Genomic DNA, 12,737 nt, shown 5'->3' on the forward strand with positions numbered 1-12,737 from the left:
TTCGGGCATTCAGTTGCTAAGCAACATACACTTCCGTTTGCTTTTTTCAGACAAATCCACCGACCCAAAGCAAAAACCTATATATAATTCTCTAATATTTAGCTTCTATTGGTGTTGTTTTTTTCATGTAGTCTACAGTTTTCCTATTATTAGAATTTCTGCTAATTTGTTTAAATTGGCTACAGTAGAGTTGTATGCAAATAAATAAATAATAAATACACAAACAATTCATCAACGTTTGTGTGCTCTGTGGACTCAATTCTCAGTGAGCTCCGTTGAATGATATAATTATGATGAAACGATTATATCATTCACTAAATTTAGCAACGCGTCATGATAGCACATTAAGCCAACAACAATAGCACAATGTGGTGACTGTAAACTTACTGAATTTAGTTTTGTCATTCGATCTATCAGCTACAAACCGAGACAGATGGCATGCTGCCCACCGGTAAGCGATATTTTATTTACAGCGCTATATTTCTTAGCTAGTTTATAAGTAACGTTAACCTATTCTAAATATTTATTCAGTTCAGGTATAGGCAAGGTCGCTTGGTTATAGCTAACCGTACAATCAACCCAAAAGCAAAATTATTATTTTTATTTTGAATTTGCACTTGTGAGTCGCGTTATCAAGTTCTCGTCAATTCAAATAAATGTTGTTCAAACACATGCTTACAAATCCAAGTGTTGGCATTACAGTTTAGCTATGACTCGACAGTTTCAAACACTTGAGTAATAGTCATTTTTAAAGTTTAATGGCAGTTTCAAAATATCCCAAAACACAAAGATTAAATAAGAGATAAGGATAGAAAAACCTGAAATAATTTTTTTAAAAAGCCCTGTAGGCCTAAGTGTGTCCATAACTGCAAGCAAACAAGATGTACAGCCATGAACAAAAATAAACTTCAGAAGGCTAACAGAGAAACACAACCACTATGTAATCTTGTAGACAGTGACCTCTTATGGTAACTGTATCAAACATAAAGGAGACAGGGAACTATTGAAAATTCAGGGAGGAAATACAAAGTTATAAACTTTATATTAGCCTTTATAATTTATTAAAGTACAATACAATATAATATAATTAATATAATATGTGACCTTGGACCACAAAACCAGTCTTAAGTCACACGGGTATATTTGTAGCAATAGACAAAAATACATTGTGTCAATATTATCGATATTTCTTTTATGCCAAAAATCATTAGAATATTAAGTAAAGATTATGTTCCAGGAAGACATTTTGTAAATTTCCTACACTTGTAAATATATCAACACTTATTTTTATTAATTAGTAATATGCATTGCTTTGTTTTGACAACATTAAAGGTGATTTTCTCAATATTTTATTTTTTTGCACCCTCAGATTCCAGATTTTCAAATAGTTGTATCTCTATTTTGTGCTATCTTAACAAACCATACATAAATGGAGCTTAATTTTTAAACTTTCAAAAAAAAAAAAAAAAAAAAGTGTCACAATCCAGGCGGGGTTGAGGAGTGGAGAATGATGAGGAGAACCGGAGTAAATGAAAACGTAAACAGTTTATTAAATGAAACACTGAAACTAATACAAACAAACAAAAACCGGGAGTATAAGACGAGCACATGAAATCAAGCAAACAGAAGTAACAGTAAGCATTGACGGACAAATGGGGAGTGCACACACAGACTCTTAAATATACTGAAACGGGGGCGTGGTCACAAACAAGATAACAAGGGGGAAATACAAATAAGGGCATGACTGAACTAACTAAACAATACCAAAAGGGGGAGACAAGGACTAAACCATATAAGCTAGAACCATAGGGGAAAAGACACTAGGAAAACATGACAGAATACAGACATGATACTGACATTACCCCCACCCCTCCTCCGAAGGCGCGTCCCGCACCTAATAACATACAAAGGGGAGGGAGGGTGGGCGCCCTGGAGACCACTAAGAGGACACAGAGGACACGGGATACTGAGGTGGTCTCCAGGGCGGATCAGGGATCTCAGGTGGCCATGGCGGGTCGGGAAGCTCAGGGAGCCATGGCCGGGTAAACAGTCCAGACAGCCATGGTGGATCTGGCGGCTCAGGCAGCCATGGCCGGGACAACAGTTCAGGAGGCCATGGCGGATCTGGTGGTTTAGGCAGCCATGGCCGGGACAACAGTTCAGGAGGCCATGGCGGATCTGGTGGTCCAGGTGGCCATGGCCGAGTAAACAGTCCAGGTGGCCATGGCCGGGTAAACAGTCCAGGTGGCCATGGCCGATCAGGGGAGTAGCCCCCCCCAAAATTTTCTTGGGGGAACCTAGGGTATAGTCCACACAGGAGAGCACGGAAGGGCGCGCAGGAGAGAGTTCCGGCTCAGGAGGGCGCGCTGGAGACAGCTCCGGCTCTGGAGGGCGCGCTGGAGACAGCTCCGGCTCTGGAGGGCGCGCAGGAGACAGCTCCGGCTCTGGAGGGCGCGCAGAAGACAGCTCCGGCTCTGGAGGGCGCGCAGGAGACAGCTCCGGCTCAGGAGGGCGCGCTGGAGACAGCTCCGGCTCTGAAGGGCGCGCTGGAGACAGCTCCGGCTCTGGACTCTGGAGGGCGCGCTGGAGACAGCTCCGGCTCTGGACGGCGCGCAGGAGATAGCGTCGGCTCTGGACGGCGCTCTTGAGGAGCGGGCTCTGGACGGCGCTCTTGAGGAGCGGGCTCTGGACGGCGCTCTTGAGGAGCGGGCTCTGGACGGCGCTCTTGAGGAGCGGGCTCTGGAGGACTGTACGACCCCAGCGGAGACTCTGGCAGAGCAGGCTCTGGGCGAGCGGTCACTGAAGGACGCTCTGGCGGCGCAGTCACTGGAGGGCGCTCTGGCGGCGCAGTCACTGGAGGGCGCTCTGGCGGCGCAGTCACTGGAGGGCGCTCTGGCGGCGCAGTCACTGGAGGGCGCTCTGGCGGCGCAGTCACTGGAGGGCTGGGCGGAACCAGCGAAGACTCTGACTTGGCGGTAGCCATCTTGGGTGCAGACTCAGGCTTGGTGGCCATCTTGGCCGGGATTTCAGGTTGGGCGATCATTTTGGCCGAGGGTTCAGGAACGACGGCCATCTTGGCCGGGAACTCAGGTTTGGCGGCCATCTTGGCCGAGGATTCAGGAACGACAGCCATCTTGGCCGGGAACTCAGGCTTGGCGGCCATCTTGGCCGAGGATTCAGGAACGGCAGCCATCTTGTTTGCAGAATCTGGCGCGGCAGCCATCTTGTGAACTGGCGTGGCGGCCATCTTGCTTGCCGACTCCTGCGTGGCAGCCATTTTGCGTGCAGACTCCTGCGTGGTAGCCATCTTGCGTGCAGATTCCGGTATGGCAGCCATCTTGTGAGCTGGCGTGGCGGCCATTTTTGGAGCTGACGTGGCGGTCTGAGGTACTGGGCTGAGGACCATCGTGGGGCTTAGGAGAACTTGGGGACACGTGTGAGGCAAGGAGGGAGTGAGGTCGCTGGAGTGATATGCGGAGGGTTCTGGCTTTTGGTGAGATGGGGTGACTGTTGCATGTCTCCAGATGGGAGGAGGATTACCATCCTCCACCATGACTTGGAACGAGGAATTACACAAATCGAGAACAAAATTTAGGAAATCTGCTACAGGACGGTAGCAATCACCAGGAGTAATCAAATTAAACAACCTATCATCTTTTAGTCCCATCTGGAAACATGCATTCACCATCTTGTCACTCCATCCCACCAGATGGTAAATGCTCAAAAACTCCTCCACATACTCCTCTAGCGAACGCTCACCTTGTTGAATGTTCCAGAGGAGGTCCTCAGCCCGAGTCATGTTGTATTCGTTCCGTCAATCTGTCACGATCCAGGCGGGGTTGAGGAGTGGAGAATGATGAGGAGAACCGGAGTAAATGAAAACGTAAACAGTTTATTAAATGAAACACTGAAACTAATACAAACAAACAAAAACCGGGAGTATAAGACGAGCACATGAAATCAAGCAAACAGAAGTAACAGTAAGCATTGACGGACGAATGGGGAGTGCACACACAGACTCTTAAATATACTGAAATGGGGGCGTGGTCACAAACAAGATAACAAGATAACAAGGGGGAAATACAAATAAGGGCATGACTGAACTAACTAAACAATACCAAAAGGGGGAGACAAGGACTAAACCATATAAGCTAGAACCATAGGGGAAAAGACACTAGGAAAACATGACAGAACACAGACATGATACTGACAATGTGTCGGTTTTGCGATCCAGGGTCACATATAATATAATATAATATAATATAATATAATATAATATAATATAATATAATATAATATAATATAATATAATATAATATAATATAAAATATTAGTCAGGTACATCAGTGATTATATATTGTAAAACTCTCACTGTTTGTGTCACTTAGTGTGTCTGTGTTTCTCTAACCAGACAGAATCTGTAGTGGAAGTGAAGCAAGATTGCAGAAGTCATTAAGCAATGATAGGAATTTGATATTTCACTTCCACATACTCTGTGTGTTCTGGCGCAACACTAAAAGCATGATATTGGTAAATTAGTTTTATACAATATTCATTAAGTAATATTTAACTCAATTAAATAAATGAAAGATTCAGTACCCTGCTTATACAAAAAGACATTCAATACAAAACCCTCACTTCTCATCACCTATTAGTGTAACCAAGAATCAATGAAAAATTCTCCCCAGTAATGGAACTTGCAAACACAGACAAGCAAAATGATACAAACAGTGGAAAATCCCAGTTTTGGACTATATAATATAATAAAATATAATATAATATAATATAATTAAAAATATATGTAATTAAAATATATAATATAATATAATATAATATAATATAATATAATATAATATAATATAATATTCAGTTGACGTCAAAAGTTTACATCCCCCTTTCACAATCTGCAAAGTGTAAACTATTTTACCAAAATAAGAGGGATCATACAAAATGCATGTTATTGTTTATTTAGTACTGACCTGGATATGATATTTTCACATAAAAGATGTTAACATAATACACAAGAGAAAAAATAATAGTTGAATTTATAAAAATGTTCAAAAGTTTACATCCCCTTGATTCTTAATACTGTGTTCTTACCTCTTAATGATTCACAGTTGTGTTTTGTTTTGTTTTTTTTGTTCATGATTCCCTTGTTAAACTGCCTGCTTTTCTTCAGAAAAATCCTTCAGGTCCACAAATTATTTGTTTTTTTTAGCATTTTTGTTTATTTGAACCCTTGCCAACAATGACTGTAGGATTTTGAGTTTTTTTTTTTTTTTTTTCACACTTAGGGATTCATATACAACTGTTACAAAAGGTGCAAACACTGATGCTCCAGAAGGAAAAACAATGCATTAAGAGCCAGGGGGTGAAAACTTTTGAACAGAATGAAAATGTGTATATTTTTTCTTATTTTGCCTAAATATCATATTTTTTCATTTAGTACAGCCCTTCAGAGGCTACAAAAGATAGTTATATGCTTCCCAGAAGAAAAAATAAGTAAAATTTACCCTGATCTTTAAATTCAAAAAAGTTTTTACTCCCTGGCTCTTAATGCAATGTTTTTTCCTTCTAGAGCATCAGTGAGCATTTGAACTTTTTGTAATTGTTGCATATAAATCCCTCAGTTATCCTTAGTGTGAAAAAGTTGGATCTCAAAATCATAGAGTCATTGTTAGAAAGGGTTCAGATACACAAAAATGCTGAAAACCAAAAAATTTGTAAGACCTGAAGGATTTTTTTGAAGAACAGCAAACAAGGGACTCGTGAACAACTATCACAAAACAAAAAAAACACAGCTGTGGATCGATCATTCAGGTAACAACACAGTATTAACAATCAAGGGGATGTAAACTTTTGAACAGGGTCATTTTTATAAATTCAACTATTATTTTCTCTTGTGGACTTTCTGTAAACATCTTTTATGTGAAATATCTTATGATCCCTCTTATTTCGGTAAAATAACATTTTGCAGATTCTGAAATGGGGATGTAAACTTTTGACCTCAACTGTATAATATAATTTAATTTAAAATATATAATTTAATCTAATATAATATAACGTAATAATATGTGTTACAATATAGAATAATATGTTCTTATGGCTCCACGCCATAGGTTATTGTTTCAAGGGTAATTACAGTCGTCTCCTCAGGCTAATTCTACTGAACCAGGCTGGTTTTGTTCATCAGGAGCATATTTTGCAGTGCTAGAAAATAGAAAATAGTGTTTTAGTTTTTGTGTATATGGCAACATGTCAATAAGTCTTTAATACCTGTTTGTTCTGCAGATGAGGAAAGCCAAAAGGAGAAGGGCTAGGGCTAAAGTGGCAGCCACAGCAATGGCACAATCTGTAGAAAAGAATATTTCAGCAAAATGTCAATGTATACAACAAAAAATACACAGGTGTCATGACACTGTGCTTTATAAAAAATGCATTCACTGATATTAACTACAAGGTACAAAAGTTCTAATAGCCACGTGCCAAAATAATTGTACTAATAGTTTTAACTTGCTAAATAATAATAATATTATAAAGATGATATTAAAGATAATTATACTAATAATACTAAAGATTAGCCGTCTGTCCATAATGTGTTCTCTCTTTTTATATACATGGTATTACGGTAGCAGACTCCCTGTTACAACACCACAGAAATGTTTTCTTTCCTCTATATTGCTTCCTCATTCAGTAATGCATTTCCTGTTTATATAAAAGCTCCCAGGGAGAATTCACTTTTTAGTGCAGTTGTTCTGGGTTGTGTACTTAGGTCCATTTGCTTTTTGACATTGCTCAACAGTTACGACACTGAACTTAGCCATTGAATTTGTTTTTTTACGAGTGGCTTGCAAAACATCAATTTCAGGGCAGTGATTTTTTTTTTTTTTAATCTAGAGAAAAAGAACTTTTGCATTATTTTTGCAGTCTGTGCTTCCATAATCTCGACCAACAACGAAATGAGGATAATTATTACTACAGTTATTCTTCTGTTTCGTGTGGAATTTCTCAACTGCAACCATAACAAAGACAGTGAAGTCTGGTAAGAAACATTGTGCATGTGATTTGCATTTAGCTTGTTATACAGAAGTGAAAATGATGATGATTGGTCTTTAAAAGTTTATCCCTGCATTGCCATTTATCAAAATGTTGTTTAACCAGTGAGACAGTAGTAAACAAGCAAAATGTTACTGCCTGATCATGTTTTGCAAATTCTAGGTATTTGGTCATTTATCAGTGTTTTACAGACTATACTTACAGTGTTGTCTCTCTGATGAATCTTGATGAGTGTTGATGGCCTCTGGAAATCCAGTTATATTACAAAACATCAGTAAATGCATTTGCAGTATCTCCATCTAATAATATATCCCTACCATATTTTCTGAAGGCATATTTGCTGTGCACTCTAAGGAAATCTGGGTTATGTGTTCTGCTTCAATGCTGGACTAACACTTTAGGTTATTTTATTCCAGTGTTGCAAAAGCAAGTTAACAACAGGATTTAGTCAAATGATTTGAAGGTTTACCTCCTCCAGATGGTAGAGTTGTGTTAAAAACTGGATTGATGCTGGTTGAATTGATGCCTGAAATGGATCAGACCAGAATTGGAAGCCATTTTCTATCTTTTTGTAATAATAATTTTGCATAGCTTCTGTTAATGCGTAGAACAAAAAGCAAAGCGATACAAAGTGAAAAAGTACTCACAAGTACACACGAGTCCCCCTGTGTATTTCTACAAGAGAATCAAAAATCATTCAATTTGTAGTTCAATTCTTATCCTTAAAATAAAGAGCATAAAACTATTCTGAGAAGATGAATGATTGTTATTGAACTCACAGGACAAGAGACATGGAATCTGACTGAAAATGGACAGTAAGATACACTAATTCCATGACGAGTTACATTTTTGAAGGGATCAGAATAGTGTGCTGAATTTCCATCCAGGATTGCTGTGAATTGCTAGTGAAGAATAGTAAGACATACAGCATGGTGAAATTTTCACACCTTGTGCCCATTTTGGGACGTTCTAAAACGCTTAACGTGAAAAACGCTTAACGCGGCTTAACGTACGTAAAAAACGACCAGGAAACCCCAAATTTCTATCAAATCTTACTTGGAACAAACACTAACTACTATCAAAAGAACGAGCCCTTATTCCACAGATAAAGTGAATAATATATCACGTTAAGCGTTTTCTCCCCCATAGAAGTCCATTAAGGAAACAGCTTAACGTGGTTGAACGTACCTCAACAGAGACCAGGGAAGACCAAACTTCTGTTAAATTTTACTTATAATAAACACCTGCTGCTGTCAAAAGAACGAGCTCTTATTCAGCATATAAAGTGATCGCCCCCCATAGTCCATTAAAAAAAAGCTTAACGTGGCTTAACGTATCGTAACAACGACCGGGGAAAACCAACCTTCTGTAAAATTTTACTTATAATAAACACTTTCTGCTGTCAAAAGAATGAGCTCTTATTCAGCATATAAAGTGAATATCACGTTAAGTCCCCCATAGAAATCCATAAGTAAACAGCTTAACGTGGTTTAACGTATCTTAACAACGACTGGGGAAAAACAAACTTCTGTCAAATATTACTTATAATAAATACTTGCTGCTGTCAAAAGAATGAGATCTCATTCAGCACAAAGTGAATAATATCACGTTAAGCGTGTTCTCCCTTATAGAACTCCATTAAGGAAAAAGCTTAACATGTTTTTTATAATGGACTTCTATGGGGGGCGATCACTTTATATGCTGACTAAGAGCTCGTTATTTATTATATGTAAAATTTAACAGAAGTTTGGTCTTCCCTCGTCTTTGTTGAGGTAAGTTAAACCACGTTAAGCTGTTTCCTTATAATGGACTTCTATGGGGGAGAAAACGCTTAACGTGATATTATTAACTTTCTCTGTGGAATAAGGGCTCGTTCTTTTGATAGTAGTTAGTGTTTGTTCCAAGTAAGGTTTGACAGAAATTTGGTGTTTCCTGGTCGTTTTTTACGTACGTTAAGCCACGTTAAGCGTTTTTCACGTTAAGCGTTTTAGAACGTCCCCTTATTTTCACTAATTCCTCTAGTGCAAACCAGTATTTTGAACAATCAGTGATAGTATAAAAAAAGCACAGAAGTTAGAACATAAATCCACTATAATAATGTGATGTAGTGGTAACATCTAGATCAAATCTAGATATATTAAGGCACACTTTGGATGTACTGTATAATAATATGAAACCTTATTATGGCAGATTTTACCCCAAATACTATGCATTATCATATTCAAAAAACAGGAATTTAGAAAATGCGTTTTGGTTAGTGTTTTGGGAGAAACGAAATACCTTTTCAACAGTCCACTCTGCATCACAGTTGAGGTCTTGCACGTTTTCGACCACAGCGTCGGGCAGGTCAAAGTGATAAGATGAATCTTCCTTCCGTATTCCTACACATGGTTCATCTGCTGCGTGAAATTCATCAAATCAATCAATTATGTCGTAACGCCAGCATTAAAACTGGATTGAAGTTTAGCGTCCATTTAATCAACGACAGGTTGCCTTTCTTGAGCGCCACTTCATCAAAGTTATAAAATGCATTTTCGTTAACAACAATATGGAATTAAAATGGGGAACCATCTTACCTTCGAGTGACTTGATAAAAGAAAAGCACGAGAGCAAAACAAGAAACAATAGAGAGGTGTCCATGATGACAGAACGGATGTCTGTCAGTCAAACTGGGTTTCATGCCCTACTAAGTACTTCCCACTGCTCGAGGTAGTTTAGTTGCTCATGAGAAGCGTTCGCGTCTTATCATTTTCCAAACTTGGCTGACCCACTGCCAACACTTGCAAGGATTCCCAATCCAACCCACACAAAACCTCATTAAAAAGTTCAAGTTCAACTTAATTTATTAATATAGCACATTTACAACAGCCACCAGGCTGACCAAAGTGCTTAACAGAAGAGAAAGATTATATAACATACACAGAAAACAGACAAGACAAAAGGTAAAAAAACAACCTGTTAAAAATGATCATATAACAGTAGTCAATACACTAAGGAAAACAAAAAGGTTTTTAGCATGTGCTGTTCTAATATCTAAAGGCAGGGTATTTCAAAATAGTGGCCCTACCCCTTCCACCACAAATGCTGCTCCCCTCTACCCTTAAGTTTTTAATTTTAAAAGCTCTAAACATTTTTCTGACTGATGTTTTAGTGCACTTCCTGCAAATATGGAAAAAATAAAGGGTTTCAATTAAATATGTGATTTGGGGTCATGTAATTACACATGACCAGAGCAGTTCATTTCCTGTTTGCCCCTTGAGATGATGAAGGTTGCATCAAAGCTCCAAAACATAAGGCTAGTAAAGTATGTTAACATAAAAATATGACAAACATTTTTGGTACACATTATCTCTAAGGTGTCTAGTATTAATATATAAATTCACATATATTCAGTTTTGTTGAGTGTGGTCATAGAATGAGTAAACATGTTCACGGTCACAATTGTGACTGGTGGGAAAACAGGTTTACAATATAAATCCAATTGCAGTTGTTAGTGAAGATTGCACTAAAATGTTGCTATGACAAAATATTGCGCTAAATCAAAAGTTTAGATGTTACAATATTGATGTTGCAATACTGGCAGCACTAATATAACAATTTGATGATATATGTTACAAAAAAGTAACAATTTTGAAATACGTTAATTATTATATTTTTTGTCTTTTATCTCAGTATTCTTATCAATGTTGTATAGGTTGTTGTTGTTTTTTTAAGATCAAAGAGTTTAAAATAGCTGGACTAAGATATATAACCATTTTGATGAGTGCAGAAATATATTAATTCAGTATACACATTATCCCACAATTGTGACACAATTTTTACACACTTTTCCAAAAAATATTTGTAAAATAATTATTGATTATTTATTTCAAAGGGCTACTAATGACACATAATTTGGATATTTTCATAAAACCTGATTAAATATCTATTTTATTGATTCACAGTTGTTCTTATCATTGGTTGTGGAAACGGCACTGCTGGGTTAAAGTAAATATTTAGTTAACGTATATAAATTATTTGTAATTTTTTATAAAGTTTTGGATTTTTTTTTATCATTAAAACATAAGTTCAGTAAAACATAAAACATTAAGAAGTGTCAGCAATATTTATTAATTTTTCCAAATTTCTGTTTTTTCCATTTTATTTTTTCTGAATTTTTCTAGACTAAATAAAATCATAATATTTACACAATTTAACAGCAATTTATTAAAAGTTTAACAAAAATGAAATTTTAAGCCCCTCCGAAATCTGTTTTGCATTTTTCTCTTTTACCAAATGTTGTGTTTTCCATTCATTTTTTTGAATTCCATTTTAATTTAATTTAATTTAAATTATTAAAAGCATGTCTAATTAATTGATTATATATATAAAAAATGATTTATTTATTCCTTCCTTACATTTTTTCAGGTAAATAAATTCTAGTAAATATTTTTTTTTGGTAAACATTCCCTAAAAATATTTTAATATTTTAATAATTAATATCTTTGTATTAGTATCTTAATATCTATTAGTATTAGTACTATACATTACATTAAGTAACATATTTGTATCACAGTTTTTTTTTTTTTTTTTTTTTTTTTTTTTTCAAGTTAAATCAAACTTTTATTTTGACAAATTGCTGTTAAGACCTTTGGGTTAGTTCACCCAAAAATTAAAATTCTGTCATTAATTACTCATTGTCACAATTGCCACTGGAGTGCTTATGAACTCCTTTAGTGAGCACTCCAGCCCGTACTCTGTTTAACACATCATGGACTCCATTTCCCATAATCCGTCACATGTCACAGGTCACACACCAACCACTTCCTGTTTACAACCAATCACTTCCTGTCTACACACTATATAAACTTCCTGGACACATACACACCTTGCGAAGTTTTGTTTTGCTGTTTGCTAACATTTCTGAGCGTTTCATTTACTGTTGGATTACCCGTTGCCGTTCTGTCTGTTCCTGTCTTGTGATTGTCTGCCGCCTGCCTTTTGACCCAATATCTGTTTTGTGGATTTACTCTGTTTTGCCTGCTGCCTGCCCTGACTTTCTGCCTGGACTCTGACTACGATTCTGTTTTGTCTCTGTTGCCCTGTATGCAGAGATGGGCATAAATACATAGAAATGTATTTAAAATAAAAATACAAAATACTGAGTGGAAAAATGCATCTAAATACAAATACAAAATACTGTGTCAAAAAATTTATTTAAATACAAATACAGTATTTTGTATTTTTAAAATACACAAAATACATGTGAAATTTGTCACGATACACAGATCAGCTGTGTTCTCATGTCTCGTGATCTGTGTACTGTTGTGTTGTACGTCATGCTCGCTCATCAGCTGCCAATCAGTCCTCACAGGTGCCGCTCATCATCTCAGTGTATATAAACTCACCGTTGTCTCTCTTCCCCTGTCAGATGATTGTTCCCCGGACCTTGGCTGTGTTTGTGTTCTTGAGTTCTAGTCTTCGTTGGATGTTGTTCGTGTCTTCGTGTTTTCACACATTGGATTATTCACGCTTCAACTCTGGACTCACCCGCTCTGGATTATTCAACACTGCACCTCATCGACCATCTAGCCCCTGCCCCACCCATCCGAGAGATATCATCCATTGCACCCGTTTGTCTGTATTCTTCTGTACAATTCAATAAACTGTCATTTCGCCCTGCATTTGCTTCCTCTCCATTC

The 12,737-nt window shown here is 37.4% G+C and overlaps 1 protein-coding gene across 2 annotated transcripts; it reads right to left on the reverse strand.

Annotated features, from left to right (window-relative positions):
• Nucleotides 1-1,526: 1,526 nt before the first annotated feature.
• Nucleotides 1,527-9,457, reverse strand: LOC141343009 (uncharacterized). Of its 2 annotated transcripts, none has more exons than XM_073847603.1 (7): nt 9,337-9,457; nt 7,836-7,958; nt 7,704-7,731; nt 7,526-7,582; nt 7,259-7,300; nt 6,277-6,352; nt 1,527-3,819 (listed from the first exon to the last, which is right to left on the reverse strand). In XM_073847603.1, the coding sequence occupies exon 7, from the start codon at nt 3,797-3,799 to the stop codon at nt 2,504-2,506; it is 1,296 nt and encodes a 431-aa protein (XP_073703704.1). In that variant the 5' UTR covers nt 3,800-3,819; nt 6,277-6,352; nt 7,259-7,300; nt 7,526-7,582; nt 7,704-7,731; nt 7,836-7,958; nt 9,337-9,457; the 3' UTR covers nt 1,527-2,503. The 2 variants fall into 2 exon arrangements, 1 of the variants encoding a protein (XP_073703704.1); XR_012356702.1 differs by lacking the exon at nt 1,527-3,819 and adding an exon at nt 4,255-6,210.
• Nucleotides 9,458-12,737: the final 3,280 nt, after the last annotated feature.

Source organism: Garra rufa, chromosome 9, assembly GCF_049309525.1.
Source record: "Garra rufa chromosome 9, GarRuf1.0, whole genome shotgun sequence".
NCBI classification, from domain to species: Eukaryota; Metazoa; Chordata; class Actinopteri; order Cypriniformes; family Cyprinidae; genus Garra; species Garra rufa.

Excerpts from the sequence above, each read along its gene's own strand:
- LOC141343009 (XM_073847603.1), bottom strand. The coding sequence starts at position 3,799 with ATGACTCGGGCTGAGGACCTCCTCTGGAACATTCAACAAGGTGAGCGT.